The sequence below is a fragment of the Panthera leo genome, chromosome A1 (assembly GCF_018350215.1).
Source record: "Panthera leo isolate Ple1 chromosome A1, P.leo_Ple1_pat1.1, whole genome shotgun sequence".
Classification (NCBI taxonomy): domain Eukaryota; kingdom Metazoa; phylum Chordata; class Mammalia; order Carnivora; family Felidae; genus Panthera; species Panthera leo.
Genome location: NC_056679.1, coordinates 81,692,060 through 81,719,755, shown reverse-complemented (window position 1 = coordinate 81,719,755; position 27,696 = coordinate 81,692,060). Strand labels below are relative to the sequence as shown.

The 27,696-nt window shown below is 56.4% G+C and overlaps 2 protein-coding genes across 7 annotated transcripts in view; both read left to right on the top strand.

Annotated features, from left to right (window-relative positions):
* The window catches only part of DCUN1D2 (defective in cullin neddylation 1 domain containing 2), a 31,679-nt gene extending 27,344 nt beyond the window's left edge, over positions 1 to 4,335 (top strand). For 3 of the 5 annotated variants that reach the window (XM_042930680.1, XM_042930696.1, XM_042930689.1), the window contains 2 exons: positions 1,025 to 1,121; positions 2,234 to 4,335. In XM_042930680.1, coding sequence (XP_042786614.1) covers positions 1,025 to 1,121; positions 2,234 to 2,313 — 177 coding nt within the window. In that variant the 3' untranslated portion in view covers positions 2,314 to 4,335. Of the gene's footprint in view, positions 1 to 1,024; positions 1,429 to 1,932 lie in introns of all 5 variants that reach the window. The other 2 variants (XR_006200378.1, XM_042930709.1) reach the window with 2 other exon arrangements.
* A 1,389-nt stretch (positions 4,336 to 5,724) lies between these two features.
* On the top strand, positions 5,725 to 24,015 carry ADPRHL1 (ADP-ribosylhydrolase like 1). Of its 2 annotated transcripts, XM_042930661.1 has the most exons (7): positions 5,725 to 6,164; positions 12,437 to 12,601; positions 17,125 to 17,250; positions 18,417 to 18,557; positions 21,207 to 21,334; positions 22,492 to 22,624; positions 23,324 to 24,015. In XM_042930661.1, the coding sequence occupies exons 1-7, from the start codon at positions 5,951 to 5,953 to the stop codon at positions 23,479 to 23,481; spliced, it is 1,065 nt and encodes a 354-aa protein (XP_042786595.1). In that variant the 5' UTR covers positions 5,725 to 5,950; the 3' UTR covers positions 23,482 to 24,015. The 2 variants fall into 2 exon arrangements, with proteins under 2 accessions (XP_042786595.1, XP_042786605.1); XM_042930671.1 differs by lacking the exon at positions 12,437 to 12,601.
* The last annotated feature ends 3,681 nt before the right edge of the window (positions 24,016 to 27,696 follow it).

Here is a 27,696-nt window from a genome sequence, read left to right as displayed (position 1 = left end):
CACCAGGGTCCCCTCCAGAGCAGACAGTCACGTGATGGCAACGTGCCCACATCTCCCGCGTGGACTCCTCTGCGAATGTGTGAGGCCTGGCTGAGGACCGTCTTCCCGCTGGGGGCCGTGTGTGGGGTCCTCCTCGAAGCAGCATGGGGAAGCCGATGTGCAGGTTCACAGCCTGTGTCACGTTTAGTCCGCTCCGCCACTCACTAGTTTTGTGGCCAGTGCCCTCGAGTGCAGGCGTTCCCCAGGGACCCTGCTCATGTGCCCAGAGACGGCACCATGGGGACAGCAGCATGTTGGGGACAAGCACAGAGCCCTAGGCCTGAGAGCGGACAAAAGCCCAGACTCTCAGTGTGGACGAAGGCTCCCACAGCACAGTGGAAACAGGTTAATTGAGGCCGGGACGACAGGAGGGGTATGCAAGGAAGGCCGCAGAAGTCCACATGTGGTTGGGTGGCTTCTGGGTCATCTGTGAATATACTCGCCTCTACCACACGAGTGCAGAGGCGGGTGTGGGTGTGGAGCTCTATGCCCGAAGGGGAGGGGGGGGGCGGGGAGAGGGGGCGGAGCCAGCGCCCCTCCGCCCGCTGAGAGTCACAGCACAGATGCGTGTTGTCCACGCGTGTGGCGTACCTGAAATCTGAAAAATGGCCCATCCCACTGCAGGACCCACCTGGCGTGCAGAGAAGTACATGTATCTGTGTGCCACAGGCCGGGTGTCCCGCACCATATGCCAATTGGCTGGGCGTTAGGTGGAGCTTTAAAGCATTGCCCTTGTATTGGAGTGAAACAGATTATAATCTCTATTTTAAATGTTTATTCTGTTTTTAAACAAGTCTGCTTTTGTGTATTTGCACATTGGCATCACGTAGCTCCTACCATACCCAGAACACTGTCATTACTTCTGACCACGTGTGATGGTGCCGGTTCCCCATCGCGGTGTGTGCTGAAGTAACGAGGCCGCTGGGATGCCCAAGGGTCACGTCTGTTTCTTAAGTCTGGTGGGTTTTTTTCTCTCGTGTATTAGGAACATCACAAAAGATCAATCCCAAGGGACACTTGGAACCTTCTGCTAGATTTTGGAAATATGATTGCAGATGATATGTCTAACTATGATGAAGAAGGTACGGGAAGTTGTAGTGCTTCAGATGATGTCCAGAAATGCTGATGTGCAGACTGCTGGGGGCAGGACGGTGGTGACCTTCTCCAGCTGCCTCTGGGCCCCGCCCCTCAGTGCAGTGGGGGTGGTGGTGATGACAGTATTACCCTCTTTTTATGTCTTGTCAACCACACGAGAAAAATAGGGCTTCGTATTTAGTTTAATTTAGGAGGACAACCCCCTAAACAAACTAAAGCATTTCAAAAGTGGATGTGCAGAGAGCCCTGCGGCAGAGCCGTGGGAACAAACAGGCTTGGAAGCCGCTCTTCCAGGTACGTAATCCTGGGTGGCGCCTCAGGCTAGGCATTCTACCATGTGAAGATTCCAGCTGGTATAACATGATCACATATTCATGGTCCCCACCCTGAGATGTTTGAGGACAGCCAGTCAGGGAGCATTTGTGTGCCCGCCACTATGGGCACTGTGCCGCTTTAGGGAAGGACACAGTCTCAGCCTGCCCACTGCATGCTCCCTCAGCGCCCAGCTTGGAGGCGACCGCTCTGGGGCACCTGTGGCGTTGCATGTCTGTGTGCGTCCCCAGCACTCAGCACAGAGAGGGCATTTAATAAACGTGAATAGTTGACCATAGACAGAAGCCCAGGGAGTGTGGCTGCGGTGGCGAGACGTGGCTGGTCTGCAGAGAAGGGGCCGGCAGCTTACAGTGAGTGTGTTCCTGGCCAGCGGGGTTGGGGTGGTCCGGGCTACCTGGGGGTGGTGGGGAGGCTGGGCCTGGAGAGGGAACCGGCCCAGGGAGAAAAGGGTGCAGTGTTTTGCAGGGCAGGTGGAAGGCCCTGTGCCTGGTCCCGACTGCCTGGAACAGGGGCCCAGGCCTTGCAGCTGGCCGGCCCCGAGTGCCTGGTCGCTAGAGGCCACGTCCACACAGGAGCACCAGTGCTGGCCTGGGGTCTGGCTACAGCAAGAGGAATGGATCTCACCGGCAATCCCTCCAGAGAGATGGGCTGTGAGATGACTCACTTCAGCTCCTGAAACACAAATATTGACTGCAGAAAGAATGCTCTGGATATAAAAATACTGCTCTAGACTGGTTTTTAAAGATCTGTGTTTGCTTTCCTGTAGGAGCGTGGCCTGTTCTGATAGATGATTTTGTAGAATATGCACGGCCAGTCGTGACGGGTGGTAAGCGCCGCCCTTTCTAGGCAGAGAGTGAAGCTGCACAGACACCGAGAGCAAGTGCCTCCTCCCAGGAGCCCTGGCGCCCGTCTGACCTCCCCCTGCACACAGAAAGGGCTGAGTGGACACGTAAGGAGCTTCTCAGAAGACGCTGCTTCAGGATGTCTGGGGATGGTCCTGTGGCTGCTGCTTTAGGAAATTTCTGCATGATTTTTATCATATTTGTGAAAAAGTCACCCAGAGCCTGTTTGCAGATCTGCAGAGTGTGCGGTTGAATCGGCGGCTCCCGTGAAGGCGCATGAACACACGGCTCGCACAGATCCCGCTGAGCCACGTTGTAATCCTACCTGTGAAACGGTGTCTGTGCCCTTGGTGGGACGCTGTATTTCTCTGCAGGCCAAAGCTAGTAGGAATGTGTCCTAAAAAGGATCTGGACACAGATCCTAACACTTTTTAAACTTACTGCCGGGAAATCAAGACTTCTGTTTTCTGAATTATGAAGCATCTGGATTTATTGGGTCTGTTTTTATTTTAATTTCCCGTAGATGTTCATGTGAACGTGCTTTCACGGTTCCTGACATGCTGCAGTCTGCATGGTGACAGCACCCGTCACCATGGGATTCCAGGGACATTTTATCATGTACTGTTTACAAGTCAGCTGGTCTGTCCTGTCCAGTGTCATTTGAATGAGCTTCCGAAAAAGTTTTGTACAGTATGCTTTAGAAAAAAAAAAAAAGTATTTTATTACGTTTAAAAAGACATTTTTCCCTGAAAAGTGTTTCTTTTATGAGCAATGGATTATAGATTCAGAAATGGAGTGAGTTTGTTCCCTCTGGCCCTCTGCGTGGTTGCGCACATTCGGAAGCTACAGTACACACCGTTACCCGAGACGCCCAGACGGGAAGGCCCCGTCTCATTTACGTCTGCAGTGTGTGACCGTCGCATTACCATCTGTGAGAGGAGGCCGTCCGGCGAGGCATGGACTCTGCCGTGTTGTCTGATGGTGGAGCCTGTGACATTACCTGTTCCTCCTGTTGGGAAAGCTCCTGTGTGTTCTAAAAATCACTGTGCAGACCCTGCGTTATATTTGAAAAGATCTTCACGTCCCAAGTGTGCCTACTACCCTGTCTGCAATCCCATTTATGAGACAGATAAACTGGGGTCACTTCACAGGAGAGGAAGTTCACAGTGGACTTTCCGTGAATGGGCAGTGTGCCTAAAATGTGTAGTTTGATGTGACTTTCAAAATTGGGATTCAGCATTTCAGGAAGCTTCTGTGCCCATGGGAGGTGTTCGTGTGCTTGCCATGTGTGAACTGTTTATACTTCCAAAGAGGAGTCATTCAGAGAGGCCGCAGGCTGTCCGGGTGGGAAAGGGGGCTTGAGGCCTGCAGGCCAGAGTCTGGGCTGGGTTGGGCCCTACACAGATGCACGATTGAGTCCCGCGGTGTCTCCTGGGCCTGTACTTCCCCGTCTGCCACAGGGTCAACAGGCCCGTCTCTGCCTGCCAGCCTGTGGTTCTAAGAGAGCATACACTTTATGTAATAAAAACCTCAACAGCTTTAAAGCATCCTTCGAGGCTTCGCAGATTCTTGCCGTGTAAGTGTTCACGGAGGAGGCTGTAGGTCTGCAACACCTTGTTCTTAAGATTCGAAGTTGTGGGAGTGGGGGGGCTTCTGTGCACTTGGTCATCAGTAAATAACGGAACATTAGTGGCCGGACAAAGGCTCTTCAAGATTGCGGTTTCTTCTATTCTATTTATTTAAAGCACGCGTGCCATGAAAAGTGCTAAGAGCTTTGGAAATGTTGAAATAAAATATGTTCTCTGGTGTGGCAGTGGTGGTGCACTTGTAACTCTATTCTCGATTGCTCAGATGCTGCTGGATGCCACAGGACCAGCGGGAAAACGGCCCCTCTGGGGACATCCCACCCATGTTCAGCCTGCCTGCTCACGTAGATGGCCGCACCCCAATACACAAAGCTTGGCCATTTAGTTTCCTTTTCGTGACCGCATAATGCATTAAATAAATATGGTTGTTTGTGTGTGAAGAGTTGTAGCTCTCTTGTAACCGGCAGAATCTCCCTGAGCTGCTGGGAATCCTGTGGGAGGACACATGGACATGCAAACCAGGAATATACAGAGAATACACGAGACCCCCAAATAGAACAGGCTGAATAAAGACGTGTTACCTGTGTCTCCCGGAGTAGACATGACCCCATCTCCATCTTGGGGATATATTCACGTCACTGCTTCACTTGAACTTCGTGCACGTCGTCCAAGTACAACACTCCAGGCCACATGGGGGGAGGCACACCGTGGTTGGAGGCGCTCGGCCCAGGCTCAGTAAGTGCTGCTGGACAAGGCAGGGACGGTGTGGGGGAGCTGCTGGCCACCTCAGGAAAGGTTTCCATGGCCTCAGGGTCAGCAAGAGAAATGAGCCGGGAAACTCCTCTGCCCTCAACAGTAGCTGTTTCTGCCAAAGGACACTTCCACCCATGAAGGGCAGTTGTCTGGATAGAGGGCTGCAGTGTGGACAAGGAGCCGGTATGCCTCCCCCACCAGGCCTCTGTGCTGGAATTATGTTCCAGGGCTTCCTTTGTAACAAGTGCTGAGTTAACGCTCTGTGTGCTCAAGTGCAGCTCAGTATCTTGTTATTACTGAAAGAAACGTTATTTTTATCACATGTGCTTTTTAAGTCCAGGTGTGATGGGACCCACTCTGGTCTGGTGAGTGACCAGGTCCCAGGGGCCAAGGGGGGAGTGAGGCCCACGAGGGGGACAGTTTCCTAACTCCCGATTCCAAACCCAGAGCCCAGTTTGCACATTCACACGCACCCCAGCCTCTTCCTACCCCTCAGCGTCGTCTCCAGAGATCCGGATCCAAATGCGGAAACGAGGCGGGGGGGGGGGGGGGGGGGGGGGGGGGGGTCTGAATACGGCTGCCATCTGGAGCCCGGCCATGGGAGAGCACAGCAAGGTGAGAGGAGTCCGTGACACGCCTCGCTGAGGCTAGAGGGGCTTCTCTCCCGTGCACCGTGCATTTACTGAGTTCTCTACCAAACACGTTCAGGCATCAAAAAGTTTCCCAAAAACTAAAACCGTGCACGTAATGGGTGAAACTGCGCGCTATGCTGAGTGAGGGAAGCCAGATGGGAAGGCCTCACAGGCTACGATTCTGTCGACTTGAAACGAGAAAAAGAGCTGTCGGGGCAGAGTGTGCAGGAGCGCGGCCTGGGTGTGGGTGGGGGCACGGGCAGAGGAGACCAGGGGACCCCGGGACCACCGTGCTGTGCGCTCCTCTGAAGCGAGGGTTCCCCGCCCCCTCCTCGCCAGGCGGAGCGCCTTGGAACCCGCGCAGGAGCGGTAGAAAGGCACGCGCCTTCCAGAACAGCCAAGGGCTCAGGCTTAGAGGTCGCCGCCCCGCGGGGAGGCGTCCGCAGCTGTTGCGGACGCTGACTCAGGCCGCGGGCTCCCCGGGTGAGGAGCGGTGTCGCCTTCCACGTGGCTCCTGGCGGGGCACAGGGGGGCGGAGGAGAGGGCGCCGCCTGCGGAGACACGGGAGCGCCCGGCTCGGGGAGCTCCTGCCCGCAGCCGGTCGGCGCGGAGTCCGCGGGGCGCACGGAGGGCGGCTCCGAGGGGCCCAGGGGCTGGGCGCTACCCCGAGATGGAGAAGTTCAAGGCTGCCATGCTGCTGGGGGCGGTGGGGGACGCTCTCGGGCACAGAAACGCCCGCAAGGACAGCAGCGCTTCCGGAAGGAAGGTCCAGGAAGAGCCGCGGGCGAGCGGGGGCCAGGACCAGCTGGTGCCGTCCCAGGAGAGGTGGCCGGTGAGTGACAACACCATCATGCACCTGACGACGGCCGCGGCCCTGACCACAGGTAAGCCAGCCACCCTGCCCCTCTTACCCCCCTCCCGGTCCCCAGAGCCCCGCACCGCGGGTGAGCCCCCAGCCCTGTCCCCCATGCCACCGCAGGAAGGGGGTTTCACACCCACCAGCGTCCCCTCCCTGGTCAGACGGTCAGACGGCGCTTCTCACGGTCTGTCTGGGTTATTTTACTCTGAATAGTGACTCTTCATTTGTGTTTGTAAAACGTCTGCTAGGCTGAGCCTGCTGTCTCTAGGGTTAAAACCAGTTAAATCTGCTCTTGGTGGTTTGGGGTGAGGGTTCAACTTTTCACTGCAGATATTAAGACGTCTGATTTTATTTCAAAAGAACATAAAATAATAAGCCCTTTGAAATTTGGATCCATTAAGATAATATTGTTTGAGGATTACTTCTAAATCCCAATGAGCTCAGGCAGAATGCCATCTACCAAAGTAGGATTCAGATGTGTGTGTACACACGAATGTGTCTTGAGACGATGCTGTGGCATTGGCTGGGTGGGGGCGGGGGGCTTCTAGGACCATCCTTCATGTGCCTTCATGATTCTCAGAGAAGCTGTGGGTGTACATACGTGTAGCACAGCTTTCCTACAAGGTACACGCTCTCTGAAAACCTGTAGGTGTTTTTAGTCTGCCGTTGCCAAATGAAAGTCTGGGGCCACGGCTGGGTAGACGAGGCCTCGTGTCTGGGCCCTTGTGCCGGTCCGAGTCAGCCGTGGGCTCGCTCAGCTTAGCTCTGTGCTCATTCCGCAGGAATGCCGTCCTCGCCGCAGCCAGTTCCAAAATAGCTCTGGCGAGGGTGAGGACACAGATAAGATAGCGCCCAGCGCGTGAGGCGGCGAAGTGTCTTTGAGTCCAAATATCCCCAGTTTCCCAGGCTCCCAGGCAGACCCAGCAGTGTGAAATCGCATCCTGGCAGCCAGAGCAGCGATGCCGCCCCTACGAGGGCCTGTCTCTGGACGCAGAACCTGCTGGCTTCCCGAAGCTGCGCACAACGGGCCCTCACTCTCACACCCGCTCCTTCCACGTGTGTCTGATGCCACCCACGTGTCCTCTCCTTGCCCTCGTCTCTTTTGTGAATGGCAAGATCCACGGCCTGTGTCTGCCTGTGTAGGCGCCCAGGACAGACGCCAGCAGGGTCACGCAATCCTGACCGTGTCATGCTCTCTGAGATTAGATTGAGCCCTCTTGACAGACATAGGACATCATCTACCCCAGTGTGAAATGTGCATGTGGGGGGCACTGCCTGTGGGAGCACATCACATGGGAGCACGGAGAGTGTTTGGGCATTGTTTCCAAAGAGGGGACCCCGCGCCTCTGGCTGTGGGAAGCGGGGTGCTGGTACACAGCACCCTCTGGTCCGCAATCCACAAGGGGACGTTCGTGAAGATGTCCCTAAATTTAGCCTCCAGAAGCACAAGCAGGCATAGTTTTTCAAGTCACTAAAAATACAAGTTGAAATTTTCTTTAAATTTAGCTGTCAAACAGCCCAGTTTTTTTTCTCTAAATAGCAAATTGTAGCCTAGAGAAGGGGCCTCTGAGCTGCATTAATGGTGATGGCTACAGCCCTGATGTGGCGCCACTCAGGGGCCAGGCACTGTTCTGAATCTACGTGTACCATCCCCTGGCCCTTGCATACCCTGACGGCTGACACCATTATTACAGTTTTACAGACAAAGGAACAGACACACAGAGAGGTTAAGTAACTTGCCCAATGCCACATAGCCAAGCGAGAGTCTGAGCAGGGACTGGAACCCAGACAACTGGGTTCCAACATGTAAGTTAAGCCCTGCCCCAGCCACCCGCAGTCGCTGGCCACACAACTATTTCGGGGGTCCCAGTGGACGGTGGTTCTCCAACACGCTTTCCAAGGACAGGTAGACTTTCTCAAAGTGTAACTGTGGCGTGGCATTTCCAAGGAAGTCCCATTATTGGGTGCCGTAGGCCGACCAACTGTGTGGCTATGCAGTTGTGTTAGTGTGAGTGTGATGCGAGGACAGGGACAGCCTGTGGGATGTCCTACTTTTGGGAATGAGATCAGATACTGGCTTAGGAAGCAGTGTCCAATACCACACAGGGCGGGGGACAATCCAGTTTGTGCAGCTTGCCCAATGAGCTCGCTGGGCACACCTACCAGGGGCTCCCTTGCGTGTATGGCCCTGTGCCTGTCACCTGAGGATGAGAAGGGGGCTCAGCCACAGGGGCCCCAGAGCCTGGCAGTCCTGGTTCTCCATGGCTCACTGGCCCGAAAACGGCTGACCTTGCTTTCCCTCCTGCACTGTACTTAAGGATGATGACGCCTTCATCATAGGGTCAAGTGAGATCAAGTGGGGCGGCATGGGCACTTAGTAAATTATTTTTTTAAGTTTCTTGATTCATTTTGAGAGAGAGACAGAGCGAGTGCGAGTGGGGGAGGGGTAGAGGGAGAGAGAGAATCCCTAGCAGGTTCCACACTGTCGACGCAGAGCCAGACGCGGGGCTTGAACCCACAAACTGTGAGATCGGGACCTGAGCTGAGATCAGGAGCTGAGATCGACCGAGCCTCCCCGCCCCAGGCACCCCTGCACTTAATAAATTATTAAGGGAAGGTGGCTCATGGCACGATAGTTAATGTCTGTCTTTCTAAATGTCCTGCTCCGAGGACCAGGCAGGGTAGCCTGTCTCTGCGGCGGCACTGGAGGGAGGGGGACATTAGCCCATTGCGGCGGTGGCAGATGCCACGGTCCATAACCCACAGGGGAGTGCAGGGTCCAGCCCACGCGTGAGCAGACCAGGCCTGTCCAGACTCACCTCTCCCTCTTCCTCCATCACTGGCTCGCTGGCGGTAACAGCATTTTGGAAAGTTGACTTTTTACTACAAAGCTACTCGATCTTGCTATGCTGCCGTTTCTTTATGGTGACATTGGTTGGGAGACACACAGGGTTTTCGTGAGCAGATCTGTCTCTTAGGAGACTGGGTGGTGAGGGCAGAGAAGAATGAGCTGACGAGCTGTGTCTTCAAGCAGAGAAGCCTTGGCAAGAGGCTCCTTGGCCCCTGCAGCTTTGCAAAGTCTGCTTCTCGTTTAAATTCGAACTGGACACTCACAGAAGAATGTTGACATTTTGTTTTTAAGGAGTTTTTTCCCCCTTTAGAAGGATGTGATTCCAGAATAAAATGAATTATTTGAGAGGGTCTGGAAAGGCCAGGCTCACTAACCGTGGACTGAGTCAAGAAGGTTTTGTAACGGGTGCTGCTGGCGCCCCAGGGCTGAGTGGATCCCAGTGGCTCACGGGCCCCACACCTCGCAGAGCCCATGCCTCCTGCGCTCGGGTCTGGCCGCGCACTCTCTGCCTCTGCTCAGAACCCAACCATGCGGGGCATAGAAGCAGGGACAGAAGGACTGAGGACCAAGTCCACCCTCCAGGGCATGAGGGCCCACCTGCCCTAACGGCTGCAGGGACGGAGGCCTTCATCCCAGATGATGCAGAGACTTGGCAAATGCACCTCCCTCACCTCCACAGTGGGACCCTGACCCTGGGCGCCTAATGAGAAGACCCCTCTACTGCCTGCTCATAGCTCCGGCGGCCTGAGAGGGGGTCTCCCTGCCCCGTCCCGGCCTCCTCCCCTACTCCAGAGCCCCCAGAGTTGGGGTATGTGCCCCGAGCAGTCAGGGGCAGTCCCAGCTCCTGAGGCCTGAAATGCAGATTGGGTACAGAATTAGTCTGTTGGTGGCTGTTAAGAGTCACATCGTGGGGCGCCTGGGTGGTTCAGTTGGTAGACTGATTTCAGCTCAGGTCATGATCTCAGGGTCTTGGTTTTGAGCCCTGTGTTGGGCTCTGCGCTGATCATGGAGCCTGTTTCAGATCTGTGTCTTCCTCTCTGTCTGCCCTGCTCATGCGCTCTCACTAAAACAAAAAAGGCACACTGGAAATGCCCAGTATCTGCCCAGCTGGCCTGGCACAGTGACCCTGTCGCCACCAGCCCTGCTCTCTGATGGAACGAGGCAAATTGGACCCCAAATTTGGAGCTAGGTGTCCTCTAGCTCTTGCTGTGCATTACTTTAATGATAGAAATGCTCAGGCCTGCCATCGGACTCCGTTTACCATCTCGGGCCTTGGGCAAGTTGCATAACCTAACCCCCGGAGCCTTCCCTGTAAAACCCACTGTGACAGATAAGAGCCTGACGGTATTGGGGGGCGGCACCCCAGACTGCAGGTGGCCAGTGCGTCAGCTCCTCTGCCCTCCATGCCTGTGATCCTCAAGGGGCTTGAGACATGCTTGTCCCCAAACGCTGTCACAGTGTGGTTTGGACCAATCAGTGCCTGGTGGGGCAGCACAAGGGGTTTCCAGGAGTGAGAGAGGGGGTGGAAATGGGAGGGGCTCAGCTGCGTGGAGGCGTGGGTCTCCAGCAGCCCGAGGACCAGGCAGATTTCAGGCCAGCTTGTCGTCACATGGACAGAACCTTTAGCAGGGAATGAGGGTTGTGGGTTTTTCTAGATTGTCCTGTGCAACCAGAGCATGAAGCACATACACCAACTCTAATTAATGTCTGACTTCTGAATAAAATCTAGAGTGAATTGTATGCATGCTGCACTGGTCTAGGAGCCAGGATTGTGGGGGGGCTGTGGGGGACCTGGGAGACTGTGGGGGACTCTGTGAGACTATGGGGGGACTGTGGGACACTGTGGGGGAATGTGGGGACTTTGGGGGACTCTGTAAGACAGTGGGGGACCTGGGAGACTGTGGGGGACTGTGAGAGCCTGTGGGGAACTCTGGGAGCCTATAGGGGACTCTGGGGGACTATGGGAGACTTTGGGGGTCTGTGGGAGACTGTGGTGGACTGTGGGGGACTCTGTGAGATTGTAGGGGACTATGAGAGCCTGTAGGAGACTGTAGGGGACTATGGGAGCCTGTGGGAGACTATGGGGGACTGTGGGGGACTGTGGGAGACTATGGGGGACTGTGGCAGCCTGTGGGGGACTCTGGGAGACTGTGGGGGACTCTGGGATAATGTGGGGGACTGTGAGAGACTGTGGGGGACTCTGGGAGACTATGGGGACTGTGGGATAATGTGGGGGACTTTGGGAGCCTGTGGGGGACTCTGGGAGTCTATAGGGGACTGTGGGATCCTGTGGGGGACTGTGGGAGACTCTTGGAGACTGTGGGGGACTGTGGGAGACTCTGGGAGCCTGTGGGGGACTGTGGGAGCCTGTGGGGGACTGTAGGAGCCTGTGGGGAACTGTAGGAGCCTGTGGGGGACTTTGGGAGCCTGTGGGGGACTGTGGGAGCCTATGGGGGACTGTAGGAGCCTGTGGGGGACTGTAGGAGCCTGTGGGGGACTCTGGGGGACTGTGGGGGACTGTGGGAGCCTGTGGGGGACTGTAGGAGCCTGTGTGGGACTCTGGGAGATGGTGGGGGACTCTGGGAGCCTATGGGAGACTCTGAGAGATGGTGGGGGACTCTGGGAGACTGTGGGGGACTATGGGAGCCTGTGGGATAATGTGGGGGACTGTGGGGGGCTGTGGGAGACGGTGGGAGCCTGTGGGTGACTCTGGAAGACGGTGGGGGACTCTGGGAGCCTGTGGGGGACTCTGGGAGCCTGTGGGATAATGTGGGGGACTGTGGGAGCCTGTGGGGGACTCTGGGAGATGGCAGGGGACTGTGGGAGCCTGTGGGGGACTGTGGGAACCTGTGGGGGACTCTGAGAGACTGTGGGAGACTGTGGGGGACTCTGAGAGCCTGTGAGGGGCTGTGGGAGCCTGTGGGGAACTCTGGGAGACTCTGGGATACTGTGGGAGACTCTGGGAGAATGTGGGGGACTGTGAGGGGCTGTGGGAGCCTGTGGGGGACTCTGGGAGCCTGTGAGAGACTCTGGGAGCCTGTGGGGGACTCTGGGAGACTGTGGGGGACTGTGAGAGTCTGTGGGAGACTCTGGGAGCCTGTGGGAGACTCAGAGACTGTGGGGGACTATGAGGGGCTGTGCGAGCCTGTGGGGGACTCTGGGAGCCTGTGGGAGCCTGTGGGGGACTCTGGGAGACGGTGGGGGACCGTGGGAGCCTGTGGGGGACTGTGAGAGCCTGTGGGAGACTCTGAGAGACAGTGGGGGTCTGTGGGAGCCTGTGGGATAATGTGGGGGACTATGGGAGCCTGTGGGGGACTCCATGAGACTGTGGGGGATTGTGAGCCCCCTGTCCTCCACCGCCTGCATCTCTGTTGTCCCTGCTGGGTTGGGGGCTGACCAAGTAGCCCTCCTGCCTTCTCAGTCTAACCCTGCCTTTTCCTCCCCAGACTACTGGTGTCTGGATGACCTTTACCGAGAGATGGTGAGGCGCTACGTGGAAGTCCTTGAGAAGCTTCCAGAACATTGGGCTGACCCAGCTACCCTGGAAGGCTGCTCACAGCTGAAGCCGGATAACTATCTCCTCGCCTGGCACACACCTTTCAACGAGAAGGGTCAGGGGTGCTGTCTTTTCCCTGTAAAGTGCATGCTGGAGCGTGGCCTGGACACTAACCCACGTGTCACCCCACTAACCTGCAGGTCTGCGTGACACAGAGGGACTTGCCGGGGCTTCCACGTAGAGGACGCCGGCCTCCCTGATGGTGTGACACCAATCTGGGGTTCGTTTTAAGGAATATTTTCAACTGCTTTCCCTCTAAGTGGCTATTTTTTGCCAAATAATCAGGAAAACTTACACAACTAGCATAAATGTCTATCTCCAGGATGCTTTGATGTGTTGATGTATTTACGTAGCCAGAGTCTCTGCCTCCAGGGCACCTGCTTCTGGGGTCCTGGACCCCCGGTCTGGGTTTATACTGAGGATTGACACCCGCCCCAGGGTTTATAAGGAGGATGGACACCCCCCAACCTGAGTTTATACTGAGGATAGATCCCTGAGTTTCTCAATGCGTTGGCTGAGATTAACAGCACATTGCACATTTCAGAAGAAAAATTTAATGGGTTTGAAGGCACGACAATAGGAACAATCCAGAATGGGACGCATGTAGAAAAAAGAATCCAAAATCATGAAAAGAGCCATGGACGACTACTGCATCCTAACATGCCCGTAACAGGCTCCCTGACAGCATGCAGGGGAACAAAAAAAGATTTGAAGAAATAGTGGCCCACATCTCTCCAAATGTGATGAAACTGTAAACCCACAGATCCAAGAAAGTCAGGAACTTCCAAGCACAAGAAACGCGGAGAAAACTACAGTATGGCAGCTGGCAGTCAGATTGCTCAAAACTAACAATCAGGAGAGAGACGTGTGTTCTGTTGCTGACTGCCAAAGTGAGGAGGGTGCTCTTGTCAGAAGTGACGCACGGAGAGCTCGTGGGCAGTGTCACTGAGGCACGGAAGAAAAACTACTTCACCCTGGAGTGCTGCCTCCAAAAAAGTTTCTTACAGAAACAGTGGCCAAATAGCCTTTCCAGGCAAACAAAAGCTAAAGGATTTGTCACCCAGAGAGCCACATGGAGAAGGGCTAACGGAAGTCAGTCCCTCAGGCAGCAAGAAACCAACATGGAACAGAAATCCGGGTCTGTGCAAAGAACTTGGATGGAAATCCTAACTATGTGGGTAAATACAGAAGAATTTTTAACTTCCTATTGAAATCTCTTTGAAAGATAATTGACTTGAAAATGATGAGGTACTGCGGGTTTATAAAATGCTATGAGCAGGTATCTGACGCTACCTTGTGGAGGCCGGTTGGGAAGGGTGGCGGTGTGAGGTGGGCTGTGGTAAGTGTAAGTCCCAGGCAGACACTCAAAACCCCAGAGCAACCACTAATACAACAAAACAGTTATAACTAATAAGCGAAGAAAAGAGAAGTGGAATCATTTAGGAATATTTGCTGGGGAAACAGTGCCCCAGGCTGGGTCATCCCGTCGGGGGGGAGACCAGGTGCGAGGCTGTCCCTTGGCCTTGGATTCTTCCCCCTCATCAGGAGAAACCGCCCCTGTCTTCTAGGCATGCAGTGACCTTCCCTATAGTGCTTAAGCATGAGCACCACACGACCCTAGCCAACCCCGCAGGGGGAGCCACCCCACAAGGAGAGCTGCAGGTTCTCGTCTCCCCTGCAGCACGAGGGGGTGTGTGCAGCATCCCTGCCCCACCTCGGCTGCAGGAGGGGCCACTGCCATGGGAGACCAGAGCAAGCTACCAACGCAGGTCTCCCTGCGAGGCTTTGTTTCCTGGAAGGAAGTGCTACCCCGTGTTGCGTCCCTGTGTTATGTGCCCCCACCGCCCCACCCCCCGCCGGGCAATTCCAGACGGGAGAAGATGCAGCTGCCGAGGTCTGAGGGTCTGAGGGCTCCTCCTCGTGGTGGTGGGCGCCATCCTCCACCTTCCAACTTCCACACGGTGGAAATCTTCACATGGGATGGGCAGCTGCCCTCACTGTTCGATAACATTGAACCCAAAATGGGCAGAAAAGGGGACAAATAACAGGACAAAAGACTTGACCCTGATCACATCAAATGTAAATGGTCTAAAGACTCCAAATAGATGGCAGGGACTCCAATGGGATAAAGAAACAAGTCCCAACTCTAGGTTGTTCACAGGATGTGCACTTTACATATGAAGGCACAGGTAGGTTAGGGAGAGAAGAGGTGCACCATGCCAACCCCAGTCAGAAGAAAGTCAGCATGGCTCCGTTAACATCACAAAAAGTATGTTTTGGAGCAAACAATGTTGCCAAGGGAAAAAAAGGCAATTTCACCATGACACATGCATCCATTCATCAGGAAGACATACCAAACCCAAACATTCCTGTACTGACAACAAGCCTTCACAATATGTGAAGCTAAAACCAGTAGGACAGCAAGAGAAATTGACAAACCCAGAGTTGTGGGCAGAGATTTCCATATTAAGGTCTCAATATTCACGTTAAAAAACTAGAAAACTGGGGGCGCCTGGGTGACTCAGTCGGTTAAGCGTCCAACTTCAGCTCAGGTCATGATCTCACACTCCGTGAGTTTGAGCCCCGTGTCGGGCTCTGTGCTAACAGCTCAAAGCCTGGAGCCTGCTTCGGATTCTGTGTCTCCCTCTCTGTCTGCCCCTCCCCTGCTCATGCTCTGTCTCTCTCTGTCTCAAAAATAAATAAAAACATAAAAAAAAAAAAAAGAAAAGAAACTAGAAAACCAGGGGCGCCTGGGTGGCTCAGTCGGTTAAGCGTCCAACTTCAGCTCAGGTCATGATCTCACACCCCGTGAGTTCAAGCCCCATGTCAGGCTCTGTGCTGACAGCTCAGAGCCTGTAGCCTGCTTCGGATTCTGTGTCTCCCTCTCTCTCTCTGCCTCTCCCCTGCTCACACTCTGTGTCTCCCTCTCTCTCTGCCGCTCTCCTGCTCACACTCTGTGTCTCTCTCTCAAATATAAGTAAACATTAAAAAAAATGTTTTTTAAGGAAACTAGAAAACAAAGGGCAAATTAAACCCAAGGGAAACAAAAGACAGGAAGTAATGAAGGTCAGAGTGGAAGTCAATCCCACAGAAAACAGGAAAACAGTAGAGAAAATTAACAAAACCAAGAGCTGATTCTTTGAGAAGATAAAGAAATTGATGAAGCTGAAGCTAGACTGATCAGGACATAGCGGACGGGCAACCTCCCTCAGATTCTACAGAAAATAAGGGAATATATTTAAAATTTTGTTCTAATAGATATCACAACTTAGATAAAATGGACAAATTCCTTGCAGGACGGAAACTACCAAAGGTCACTCCAGAGGAAGGAGAGCATCTAAACAGCAAGACACAAAGGAAAGCCCAGGTTCAGATGGCCTCCCTGGAGACCCTACCACACCTTTGAAGAAGAGACATACCGAGTGTACACAGCTCTCCAGGGAGCCGAGCGAACACACACTCCCCAAACCTGCTCTGCTCTCCAGGAGGCCGTTAAGAAGAATAAAACAGTGAATTACAGAGTGGGAGAAAATATTTGCAAAGTACACATCTGATAAGTACCCTGAATGTGTAAAGAACTCTTAAAAGAAAGCTAACAACCAGTACAAACACGAGAGAACTATTTAAACAAACAATCCCCCAAGGAAGATGCCTGTGGCCACCTGCTCAACACCATCCGTCACTGGGAAAATGAAGCCCCAACAAGACACAGCGCTGCATGGGCTGAATTTGAAAGGCGGACCGTGAAGTGCCACCCGGGACACAGAGGGACCGCCAGTGGGACGTAGAACGTGATGACCACTTTGAAAGCCAGTTGGGCGGCTCCTTAAATGTGAGCGAAGTGATCCACTCTGAGGTATCTGCCCAAGAAAGCGTATGTCCAAACAAGGACTTGGTCATGAGTGTCCATGGCGTTGTCTGTGATAGCTTCCGGCAGGAAACAACCCAGGTGTGCAGCAGCGGGTCAGTGGCCAGACCGGCAGTGGCCCCTCCACACAGCAGTCTTGCTGCACCAACACGGAGGAGTGTCAAGAGGATTACCCTGAGTGAAGGCAGCCAGGTAAAAACGACTCTATGCCGCATGATTCCACTTACATAAAACTCTGGGAAATGCAAACTGGCCTGCAGAGTCAGGCCAGTGGCCGCTGGGAGGCCGGGAGGCACAAGAAGACGTTCGGAGTGACTGCTGGATACGCTCACCATCTCTGCTCAGGGCTTCGTGCACGCACCATGTGTTCACGCTCATCGCCTTGCACGCCTGGAATGTGTGCAGTTGATCACGTGTCCCTTATAACTCCACGAAACGGTTTCTAAAAAGAGAGCACGTGCGATTACAGACACCTCGTCTGCTTTCCCAGCAGCAGCGCACGGCCGTCAAGAATTCTGTGTTAGTGCCTAACTTTCCAGTGCGGGTGCTTTTCAGTTTGTTTGATCTGTTTTCCTTTGTCAGGCATCTGGGTCGCCTGCTCGTTTTTCACTCATTTAAATGATGCTGCGATAAACGTGGGACTGCACGACATTGTGTACATTTTCAGGACATTGTGAACATTGCAGATTGCTGTTCTCTGCTCCCTGCAGGCTCAGGGTTTGGAGCTGCCACCAAAGCCATGTGCATCGGCATGCGGTACTGGAAGCCGGAGCGCCTGGAGACCCTTGTGGAAGTGAGCATCGAGTGCGGCAGGATGACGCACAACCACCCCACAGGTGAGGCCGTGCCAGCGGTGCCCGCGCCCAGCTCCCCCAGCGGGTTGCGTGGAAATCCTACCCGCTGTTCCGTTGCATTACTTGTTGGCGGACTTGGGCTTTTCAGTCTTCGGTTCTGCTTAAATGCTGTTTTTGCCCTAAAAGCAGGATTGGGGATGAGCTTGGAAAGACTCTCCCTGGTTTTGGTGCCAGGCATGTCAGAATAAAGGCAAAGCACCAGCTCTCCGAGCAAAGCCATGGGAACCCGAATTTCTATCACACGTGTTGGGCACTGCTTGCCGCCCAGTGCCATGCCCGGTGGGGGCCTGAGCCAGACTGTGTGAGCTGGAACACCTAATCGTCATGCCTCTCTTCCCCCCCCCGCCCCGTAACAGGATGGCCGTGCGTGAGGAGAGAGTGTCCGTATGTCCCTCACACAGGGAGGGCAGGCGGGGGCCCCAGCACCTGACTCAGAGTCATGACTTAGAAGGGCAGTCAGCTTCTAATTTTAAATAAGAAGAATCGCTTGAACGTCTTACTCCCGTAGGTGGAAGGCGGGCACACGCCCTCCCCAGCCCAAGTCCAGAGGCTGCCAGCTGCTCTCTCACAGCTGCTCCCCTCTTTCAAGGCCATTTTCAGTGTCCACTGTTACTGGCGTGGCCCTGAGGTTGCAAGGGCCATGCCGTGCCACACCCCCCCCCCCGGGGACACCCTCGTTTGACCCTGGATTTGAGAACTGGACACTCACTCCACCTGTAGTGATGCCTTGCAGTGGCCAGAAGCCACTTAGAGCATCTCTCGAGATGGCGGTGCCTCTTCCTGGGTGGACGTGGTCTTAGTGTGGTTGTGTGCCTCAGGCTGGCCTGGTGGTTGCTCCCCTGTGCTTAGAACCATCTGTCCCCGGGGCGCCTGGGGGGCTCAGTTGGTTGCATGTCCGGCTCTTGATGTCAGCTCAGGTCATGATCCCAGGGTCGTGAGTTCAAGCCCCGTGCTGGGCTCTGCACTGGGCATGAAGCCTGCTTTAAAAAAAAAAAAAGAGCCGTCTGTCCCCACAACAAGCCTTGCTAGGGGGGTGTGATGTGCCTGTGTGCAGGAAACAGAAGGCAGAGCCCGGGAAGCCCTAGCCCAGGACCCTGCACCTGCCAAGGGTGCATCTGGCACCCACATGCCCTTGTTGTGCCCTCCAGGCTTCCTCGGGTCCCTGTGCACGGCTCTGTTTGCATCTTACGCCGCGCAAGGAAAGCCACTGGAGCAGTGGGGCAGAGACATGATGCAGACGGTCCCGCTGGCAGAGGAGTATTGTAAGAAGACCATCCGGCACCTGGCAGGTGAGCCCGACCTCTCTTCCCATCATGCCCGAGCTGACAGCAGAAAGGCTGGTGTCATTCACTTAGACCCGATTCCCAGAGAGCTGGAGGTCTGTTGGTCCCATGGTGAAACCTAGAGCATCCCCATGTGAGCAGGCTGACCCAGAAAGCAGGCCCAAGGCGTCCCCGGCAGAGGGCCTCCTGGCCAGGAGACCCGGCGCAATGCCAGTGCTGCTCCCCCGCCCTGGCCTCTGCAGGGACCCCACCCTCCCGCTCTCTGAGGGCAGCTGGGTCGCTGTTCCGGGTGGTCCTTGGTCACCCATTCCCCAGACACACGGGGTCTGCACTGCTCCCCACTGTGGCCAGCTGCCATGAAGGCCACACAGGGGTCTGTGCCCCCTCGGGACATCTGCGTCCAGGAACATCTGTCTGTTCCTGGTTATCCCAAACCCATCAAGCGGCTCGCACCCTCTTTGGCCACCGGCGAGGTGTCCATCAGCTGGTCCGGCAGAGGTCCTAGGGGACCTCGATGTTGCTGGTGGCCAGGTGAGCTGTGGCTTCTCAGCAGGCTCCTCCCCACATGGCCCGAAGCGGACAAATGTGAGAGGCAGGTGGGGGACTGGGAGACCCGTGGCTTCCTCCTCAGGCAGCTAGCCCCAGAAGGTTCTTTCACCCCTAGGAGGGACAGCCCAGGGGCATGTCTGGAGTAAAGCCATTTGTCACAGGCAGAGGGAGACGAGTGTGAGTGAGGTAATGGGGCCGTGGGCTTTCTGGGCAGCCCGAGGCTGTGGTCTTGAGACGGGGAACCAATCAATGAATCACTTTCCTGTCACCATCTGACAAGCAGGGACTCATTCTAAGTGCCTCTCAAGAAGCTTCTAGAACAACTTTAGAAGGAGATAGCGCTGGGAAACTCTTATCCACAGGGCCCGGCTCCCGTGAGAAGCAGAGAGCCTTGTGCCCACAGTGAACTTACACGTCCCTCTATAAACTAATTATAGAACATAGTGCCACACTGGCCGTATTTTCGACTGGTTTAAGTCACTCCTGCCTCAGGGCTCTGGAGGGGTTGGGGCTGCCTGTGGTCACTGGGTTGTGAGGGTCACCTCCTCCCGCGGGAGAGACGGGGACACGCGGCTGCTGTGGGCCATGCAGTGATTGTGCTTACGCGGAGTCAGGGATGCTCCTCGGACAGGATGGGGAGGACAGGCATTGGTCAGAAAATTGGAGACTTTATTTTTTCTGTTTAACTTTAAATGTGTTTTTATGGAGTTTTATGACCTATGACACATGCCGATTCTTTTAAAGTTTATTTATTTTGAAAGAGGCAGAGCAGGGGAGGGGCAAAGAGAGACAGAAAGAGAATCCCAAGCAGGATCCACACTGTCAGTGCAGAGCCTGACACGGGGCTCGAACTCACAAACCCTGAGATCATGACCTGAGCTGAAATCAAGAGTCGGATGCTCAACCGACTGAGCCGCCCAGCTGCCCCAGACACATGCCCTTTTTTTTTTTTTTTAATTTTTTTTAACGTTTATTTATTTTTGAGACACAGAGAGACAGAGCATGAACGGGGGAGGGACAGAGAGAGAGGGAGACACAGAATCGGAAGCAGGCTCCAGGCTCTGAGCCATCAACCCAGAGCCCGACGCGGGGCTCGAACTCACGGACCGCGAGATCGTGACCTGAGCTGAAGTCGGACGCTTAACCGACTGAGCCACCCAGGCGCACATGCCCTTTTTAACAGAAACTCAAATCGTCCAGAGAAAACAGTGTTCTATTCCTGCAGGGCCTTCTGCTTAGTGGTGACAATGTCCATCGGCAGTAAGGACAACTGGCAAATTAGTTCCCTGTCTTCACCCTTGGACGTCTTGTTCCAATGTTGGTGGCCCACCTGCTTGGGAGACAGGCCGCGGTGCACTGGCAGAGCCCTGTCCCTGCCCGCTGCTTCCCTCACTTTCTGTCATCTTTCCTCAACCTTAGGTAGGCTCTGCTTTTAGTTTTGTGAAGCAGAGTCGGGCCAGCATTTCCAAGGGCCTGCGGTTCCCTCAGGACCGGGAGCCTTGTCCCAGGGCCTGTCTGGGGCCTGCCTGCAGCCACCGGCTGGTCCCCTGGAGCTCTGTCCTCTGCTCCTGCCCACGAGCAGACCTCCTGAACCGGGGCTTTCCCACAGGCACACCGGGCACCCCTCAGGGCCAGGCTGGCAAGGAGGCCACCACGGTGGGAGGGCCCAGCAGGTGCTGGTGCCTCCCGGGTTCTCGGAGGGCAGAGCACGTTCCTACATCTGTGTCCGAGGAGCTGCCGCTCAGACCCCACGTGACGTGGGCAAGTCCTTCCTCTGGGGCTGGCATGCCAGGCGACAGGCAGCGAGAAGGAGACGCCCTCCGCCGCCCTTTGCAGGCTGTGTCGCTTCGGTGAGAAGATACAGGGTCAGAGCTTTCAAGACAATATGCTCTTCTAAGGACCATAGTCCCTGTTAAGTCAGCGAAGCAAGTTTCTCGGTTGCTTTGTCCCCCACTCCCAACTTCCTCACTCTTGTTCCAAAGCGGCCTCCGTCCTCTGCCCCCTCACCAGGCTCAGCCCCCGCCTCCTGCCTCTGCCCCTGCCCCACCGTCCCCACGCCCCAGCTGGTGGCCCTCATGTGCAGCCCACCCTGTTGTTTGTGTTTAGAATACCAGGAGCACTGGTTTTACTTTGAGGCAAAATGGCAGTTTTACTTGGAGGAGAGAAAAATCAGCGAAGATACGGGAAGTAAAGCCACCTTCCCTGACCGCTACGACGCGGAGGAAAGAGAAAAGGTAAGTCTTGCTGTGCCCAAGTGGTGGGGACAGCAGCTGGCAGGGTCCTGCTGCCCGGGGTCCCCACCGAGAAGCCACTGCAGCTGGGCTGTTTCTGCTACCTCTAGAGTCTGGGCTGGGGGCTCCCCCGGCAGCAGCAGGGGGCCTGGAAGACTTCCTGGAGGAAGCATGTGTGAAACAGAGTACTTCATGTTTTCATTACCTCATTATAAGCACGGCATTGCTAGAAGACACTCGGTTTCACTTCGTTGTTTCCTAGGCACCGGGGCATGAAGTTGTATCCGATGAGTAAGGTCATGCACACGTGCACACCACTGTCATTGCTCATGTTGGGAGAGCTGACTGACGTTGTCGGCATCGGGTTTGGTAGCACAAGAGAAAACCCCGAGTCGCTGTGACTTAGCCATGATAGAAACTTATTTGCTTATGTCCCCGGAGCCCAGAGCTGAGCTGGAAGTCGCTTGCAGTGAGAGCTGAGGACACGTCTGTGTGGCCGCTCTGCCATTCTGAGTGCACAGCTTGTAATCCACGCTGGCTGCTCTGGCTCCAGCCAGCACGTCTGCATTCCAGGTGTCGGGAAGGTGCAGGGGGAGAGCAGGGGCCCACCCTTCCTCCTCAGGTGCTTCCCACAGCCCCTCCGTGTACCTCCACGTATCTCCCTCACCTCCCCTTGGTGCTTGAAGGCCCAGGCGTGTGATCCTTAACAGGGAGGTGCCGCTGTCCCCAAACCAACGCTGAGTCTGCTGCTAAGGCACAGGGGGGTGACCTTCCAGCGTCCACCTCACAGGCTTTCTGCTCGTGGCGCACCTGCAGGGTGTCATTCTGCACCGCCAGCCAGCCTTGGCGCCCACTCGCCCCGTGCCCTGCGCAGACCAGGGGCATGTGTCCTAACAGCCTCAGCACTGGCTCTCGGTCCCTTGCTGGGTGCTGACTCTCCCACAGACTTTTCGGCTACCCTAACATGGGCTCGGGTCTGCTCTGTGGAGTGTCTGCATCCATAGGAGCCTCAAGTAGTGGGTCTTTCCTGCGCACCATCACCCCCAGCCCTGGGGCAGTGCCTACAACACAGGTGAACTCCGGGAGCACGGGCTCCAGTGCAAAGCAGCACTGGTTTTCCTGTGGCCACATATGCCCTGACCCCTGGCTCTTTGTTCTAGGCTTACCGGAAATGGAGCTCTGAAGGCCGAGGGGGCCGGCGGGGCCATGATGCCCCCATGATTGCCTACGACGCTCTCTTAGGAGCTGGGGACAACTGGACAGAGCTCTGCCAGCGGGCCATGTGTCATGGAGGTGAGATTGCTTTCTTTGATGTGCGACCAGCACCCCCTTCCCACCCCGAAGCACCTGCCCAGGATGTCCGGATTCTGACCCCCCAGGATGTGGGTCCTTCTCTGGGCGTGGTGCTGCCTCTGGTGGCTGTGCCAGTCTGAGCTTGAGAGAAATGGCATCCGGGGAGCAGGGTGTGGGCCCCCTCTCCTTCGAGGCCACTGGGTCCTGCTGGTACGGGCCGTGCACAGTCCCACGGACTCTGTAGCCAAAGAGAGCTCTGCAGCACTTTGGATCGCTGGCCTCAGGTTTGAGCCCTCGGGTGGTGGCCGGGACTGTCCCAGGGCCGGGCAGGATTGCTCCCTGCTGGTGCCCACTGTCCCCCGCAGATGTAAAATAAGGGGACCCCAGGCAGATGTCACCCCGTGCTGGGCACGGAGTATCCGTGGACATCGGAGCCCCTCAGTTCCTGGTGCTGAGGCGGTAGAGACGCCAGCACCACCCCACAGATGAGGTCCCTGAGTGCCCAGGCCCCAGGACAGCACGGGAATCGGCACACGCTCATGTGCATCCGGCTGTGCGAGGAGGGAGGGAGCTGCCCAGAGAGGTCCCTGAGACGGGCCCCTGGCAAGAGGGTCTGGGGGTGACAGTGCGCAGGAAAGACCCACAGGCTCCGGCAGCACAAGGTCCCAGGGCCCCTGAGGACCTGTGTTTCCGTTCCAGGCGAGAGCGGGGCCACAGGGACTATCGCGGGCTGCCTGTTCGGGCTGCTGCACGGCCTGGACGCGGTTCCCACGGGCCTGTACCAGGACCTGGAGCACAAGGAGGAGCTGGCACGCCTGGGCGAAGCCCTTTACCGCCTGTCCACTCAGGAGAAGTAAAGCTCTCCCGCCACGTCCCTTCAGGGAGCCGCGTCCAGCTCTGGGCGCCCTGGGGTCCACGTGCTGGCCACGGCCCTCCTGAGCGTGCGACACGCCTGATCGGCCATAATCACACTCTTAACTCTTTCCTCCTGATTTCAGAGCCCTAACTGCCGAATGAAATGCCCTGTTTGTCCTTCGAGAATGTTTGTCCTTCCCTAACCCAGACCCAGAGCCTCTTGCGGGGTCTGCTACCCACAAGCCTCCACGCACAGTGGCACAGTCTCCGGGACAATCAACGTGCTTCACTCTGTGCAAAACTAACGCTGCTCGCTCACTCACGCCCACACAACTAACCACGACAGCTGTGCTCGGACGCGTGACCTGGCCACCGCCTCGAGGGCAGGGCCACCGGCACCGGGCCTTGTGAAGCAGCGAGAGAGAGCACGGCACTTCGCCGCATGGCCAACGGTTTTTAATCACACTAGATCTTTAAAACCAAACCCTTCTGGAACAAGTGACAGAAAACCAGGAAATAAAGGGCTCTTGTGTGATACCCGCATCTTCTGTGTGGTCTGAGCCAGGTCCCGGGGGCAGGGGAGCCCCCCAGACTCGCTGCTGAGGGCTCGGGTCCGTCTCTGTCTGTGAGTCTTGGATAAGAGAGCATGCTCTGGTTAAAAATAACCTTGGACACCGTCCTTTCCAAGGAGCATCTGGTGTGAATAAAAGAGCAGTTGGTATTTCGTGTTTAACACGGCGCTTCGGCGGCTAGGCTGGGGCCGGCCCCGCGGCGGCAGCGCTGTTTCCACAGAAGGCCGCCTCTGAGCAGGCTGGTGGCCCCTGGAGCCCCTGGGCTCACTCCCTCGCTTCTCAGGTCTGCACGAAGGCCTCCAGTGGGCGGCTCACAAGGAGGCCTTCCTGAATAACAACTAACCTTTGCTGCTGCTGATGCTTTTCAGCGGGAAGAGCCAGACACAGGGCAGCCCCGGCTGGGGGGGTGGGGGCGCGGACCAGCCCACTCCCACAGGAGCCCAGGCCCCGCAGAAGTAGGTGGGTGCTGTCCCAGGCCAGGGCCACGGCTGGGCCCCAAGAGGGCTCCTTGGTCTCCGTTAGGAGGAATCCATCCTGGAGAATCAGGAAATGGGTCTGCTTACTGGTGGATTATAAAACATAAACAGTCACAGGAAGCACTGGACTGTCTCCACCTCACTGTCCTGCTGTAGAGAAACACAAGCACTGACAGAAACAGAACCGTGACAAGTGACGAGGTGAACGCATCTGTGATTTCGTGTTTATTGTAAAGGAAACACGCACACGGCCTTAGAGACTTGTCACCACGTGTGCTGGTGGGTGCGGAGCAAGAGGCCCCGGTGCCCAGCCAGGGTCGTGCCCCCCGGGCCCCTTGAGCGCCCCTGGAAGCTGTACAAGCGGGGGTCTGCACGGTGCGCTCGGCGCTCTACATGCACACGCCCTTCCCAGCTGCTGGCGATCTTCTACTTGCTCGTGAGCCCTAACACATGTGACTCAGTGGTTCCCACTTCTGAAGTGACTGCTCCCGACTCGGCATATCCGCTGCAGGTGTGGGTCCTCGTGTAGATGGCATCCTGACTGGAGAGGCACCTGGAGACCTGGGGTCAGAGGCCACGAGCTTGAGACAGCAGCCCCCATCACTAGGGAAGGGTTTGCGCTCTGGCAGCCCCCGTGCCCACTGAGACAGGCACCCATAGGGATAGGCACCCATGGGGGGTGGGGACAGGCATCCACAGGGACAGGTGCCTGAGGGGACAGGTGCCCACGGGACAGGGACAGGCATCCACGGGAACAGACACCCAAGGGGACAGAGGCCATGGGGACAGGCACCCACAGGGATAGGCACCCATGGGGGGCGGGGACAGGCATCCACATGGACAGGTGCCTGAGGGGACAGGTGTCCATGGGGACAGGGACAGGCATCCACGGGGACAGGCACCTGTGGGAACGGGCACCCAAGGGGACAGAGGCCATGAGGACAGACACCCACAGGGATAGGCACCCATGGGTGCAAGGACAGGTGTCCATAAGGACAGATGCCCATGGAGACAGGCACCCGTGGGGACAGGTGCCCACGGGGACAGGCACCCAAGGGGACAGAGGCCATGGAGACAGGCACCCAAAGCTCCAGTGGTGGAGCAGGTCCTCTGTTCTGCTCACAAGTTTCCAGACTTCAGGCTCATTTGATTAATTCCTGTTCCCAGGCTCTTTGGTGAAGAAGTTTTGTGTTTAGATCTTGAATCGTTGTTCCCCATGTTTCCATATCTGGAAGGCAGGTAGCAGTGTGTCTGCCAGACACTGGAGCCCCTCTGACAGCTGGGGAGATGAGATCAGAAGGGTCTACTCGGAGGGGCCAAAGGGCCACCCACAGGTGCACACGGGCCTCAGCCCCACCACTGGGGGGGTCCCCCAGGTCAGAGAGGCAGTGCCTGGTGCTATCCCAGCCCATTGTGCAAGGGCGGTCAGAGCCCCTCATGAATGGAGAATTCGAACCCAGCCTGCCTGACGGCCCAGCTCCTGCTTGTGAGCCACCCGCCGGCCTCCCCAGTTCAGCCAGACTTGCCCCCAGCCCTGGGCCCACAGGCACCTGGACCAGACAGCACAGGAAACAGGTGTCCACAGAGGGAACTGGAAATACCCCTTATTTCCGAGGAGGTCATGGGGACACAGACACCAGGGAGACCTCCAGGCCTGTGGGCGCCGGTGCCTTCAGGGCCCGGAGCCCACCTGTGGGCTCTTGGCCCTGCGTTCATCCTGCCCCATTCTGATAGCTTGTTTTCAAGAACGTTAAAATACACAAAAAGCCACAAAATAGCCCAAAGATCTCTCTCACCCAGCAGCACCAACTGGGCCAATCGCTGCCATTAATATTGGGCCACATGGGCCCAGTGTCTCTCAGTGAGGACACAGCACAGATGCTCCCAGCGTGGCTGCGCCCTGGCGTGAGGGGAGGGGCGCCTGCCTGCCTGCATCAGCCCCAGGGCCTCAGTCAGCCGGACTGCAGGCTCTGGGCAGCAGAAGTGGCCTGCTGGGTGAGGTGGCCACCAAGTGCCCACAGGGAGTGCCTCTGTAGGGGCAGCAGGCGGGGTCAGGCCCCAGGCTCACTCTCCAAGGGGCAGGAAAGGGTGAGTGCAGGTCACAGAGGAACAGGGGACCTGGGATGTGGCTCACGGACCTGGCTGCCACGGGGCTCTGCACTCTGGGTATAAGCCTCTGAGCACCACAACAAGAGAAGTGTGGGAGGGGTGGGGAGGGGTGGCTGCCAGGAGACCAGTCTGTCTTCCCAACCGTGCCAGGAGACCCCATGTCTCACAAGAGGACACGGGGCCCTAGGGACGTCCCCTTGCTGCCCCAGGACACGCTGACGAACACAGAGGGGGCACAGGTCAGCCCAGGGCAGACCAGTGCCTGCTGATAAAGTCGACGGTGAGGGCCAGGCAGGCACCCCTGGGAGCCCCAAGGGACCAGCCGCTGCTGGCCTTTTGAGGTCAGGTGGGGTAGAGGGTCTCAGCCAGGGGACTGTCCTGCATGCTGACCCTCCAGTGTCCTTGTATTTCCAGGTGACCTCTCGGTCGCCAGAGGTGCCAACGGAACCATCAGGAGAGTTTATTTCGGCCGCGATGTTTACACTGGCCCTGGAGAGAGGTGTTCTGGTCCTGCCCAGGGATGGGCTCGGGGACGTCCGCCCGCACCCACAGGCAGGGGCAGCAGCCCAGACCCCAGACTGCCTTTGGAAAACACTGACAAGACGGAAACACGCTTGGCTTTGAGGAGCAAACTGCTGGTGTTTGGTGCTCCCACAACTGTCCTCACTGCAGCACGGAGACCATCCATCCACATGCTGTTTCAGCCACAACTGTCCTCGCTGCGGCATGGGGACCGTCCATCCACATGCTATTTCAGGCCAGGCGTGTGGGGCCAAAGAAGGATGTGCTGGGCCTGCCTGCAAGTCCAGGGTCAGGCAGTCATCAAAGGCCCCAGTGAGAGACCTTGCCTCCACAAGAGCACATGTCCAGGCCCGCAGGAGAGTTCACACCACTGGCCATTCCAATTCAGTGACTTTTGGGGCTCAGAGGGCCATGCAGGTACCCCTCGAGTGAAAGAGGGGCATCCACAGGACCAGTGGGGGCAGCACAGTCAGGCCACTGGGAAAGCCTCCACTGAGGAGGGCACCTGAAATGGGTCGTGAAGGATGCATAGGAGCTC

Bases quoted from the DNA above. Each gene is read 5' to 3' on its own strand.
- ADPRHL1 (XM_042930661.1), top strand. From the start codon at position 5,951: ATGGAGAAGTTCAAGGCTGCCATGCTGCTGGGGGCGGTGGGGGACGCT. The intron at 18,558-21,206 runs GTGAGCCCGACC...GTTTGTGTTTAG, and splicing joins GACCATCCGGCACCTGGCAG to AATACCAGGAGCACTGGTTT. The intron at 21,335-22,491 runs GTAAGTCTTGCT...TCTTTGTTCTAG, and splicing joins ACGCGGAGGAAAGAGAAAAG to GCTTACCGGAAATGGAGCTC.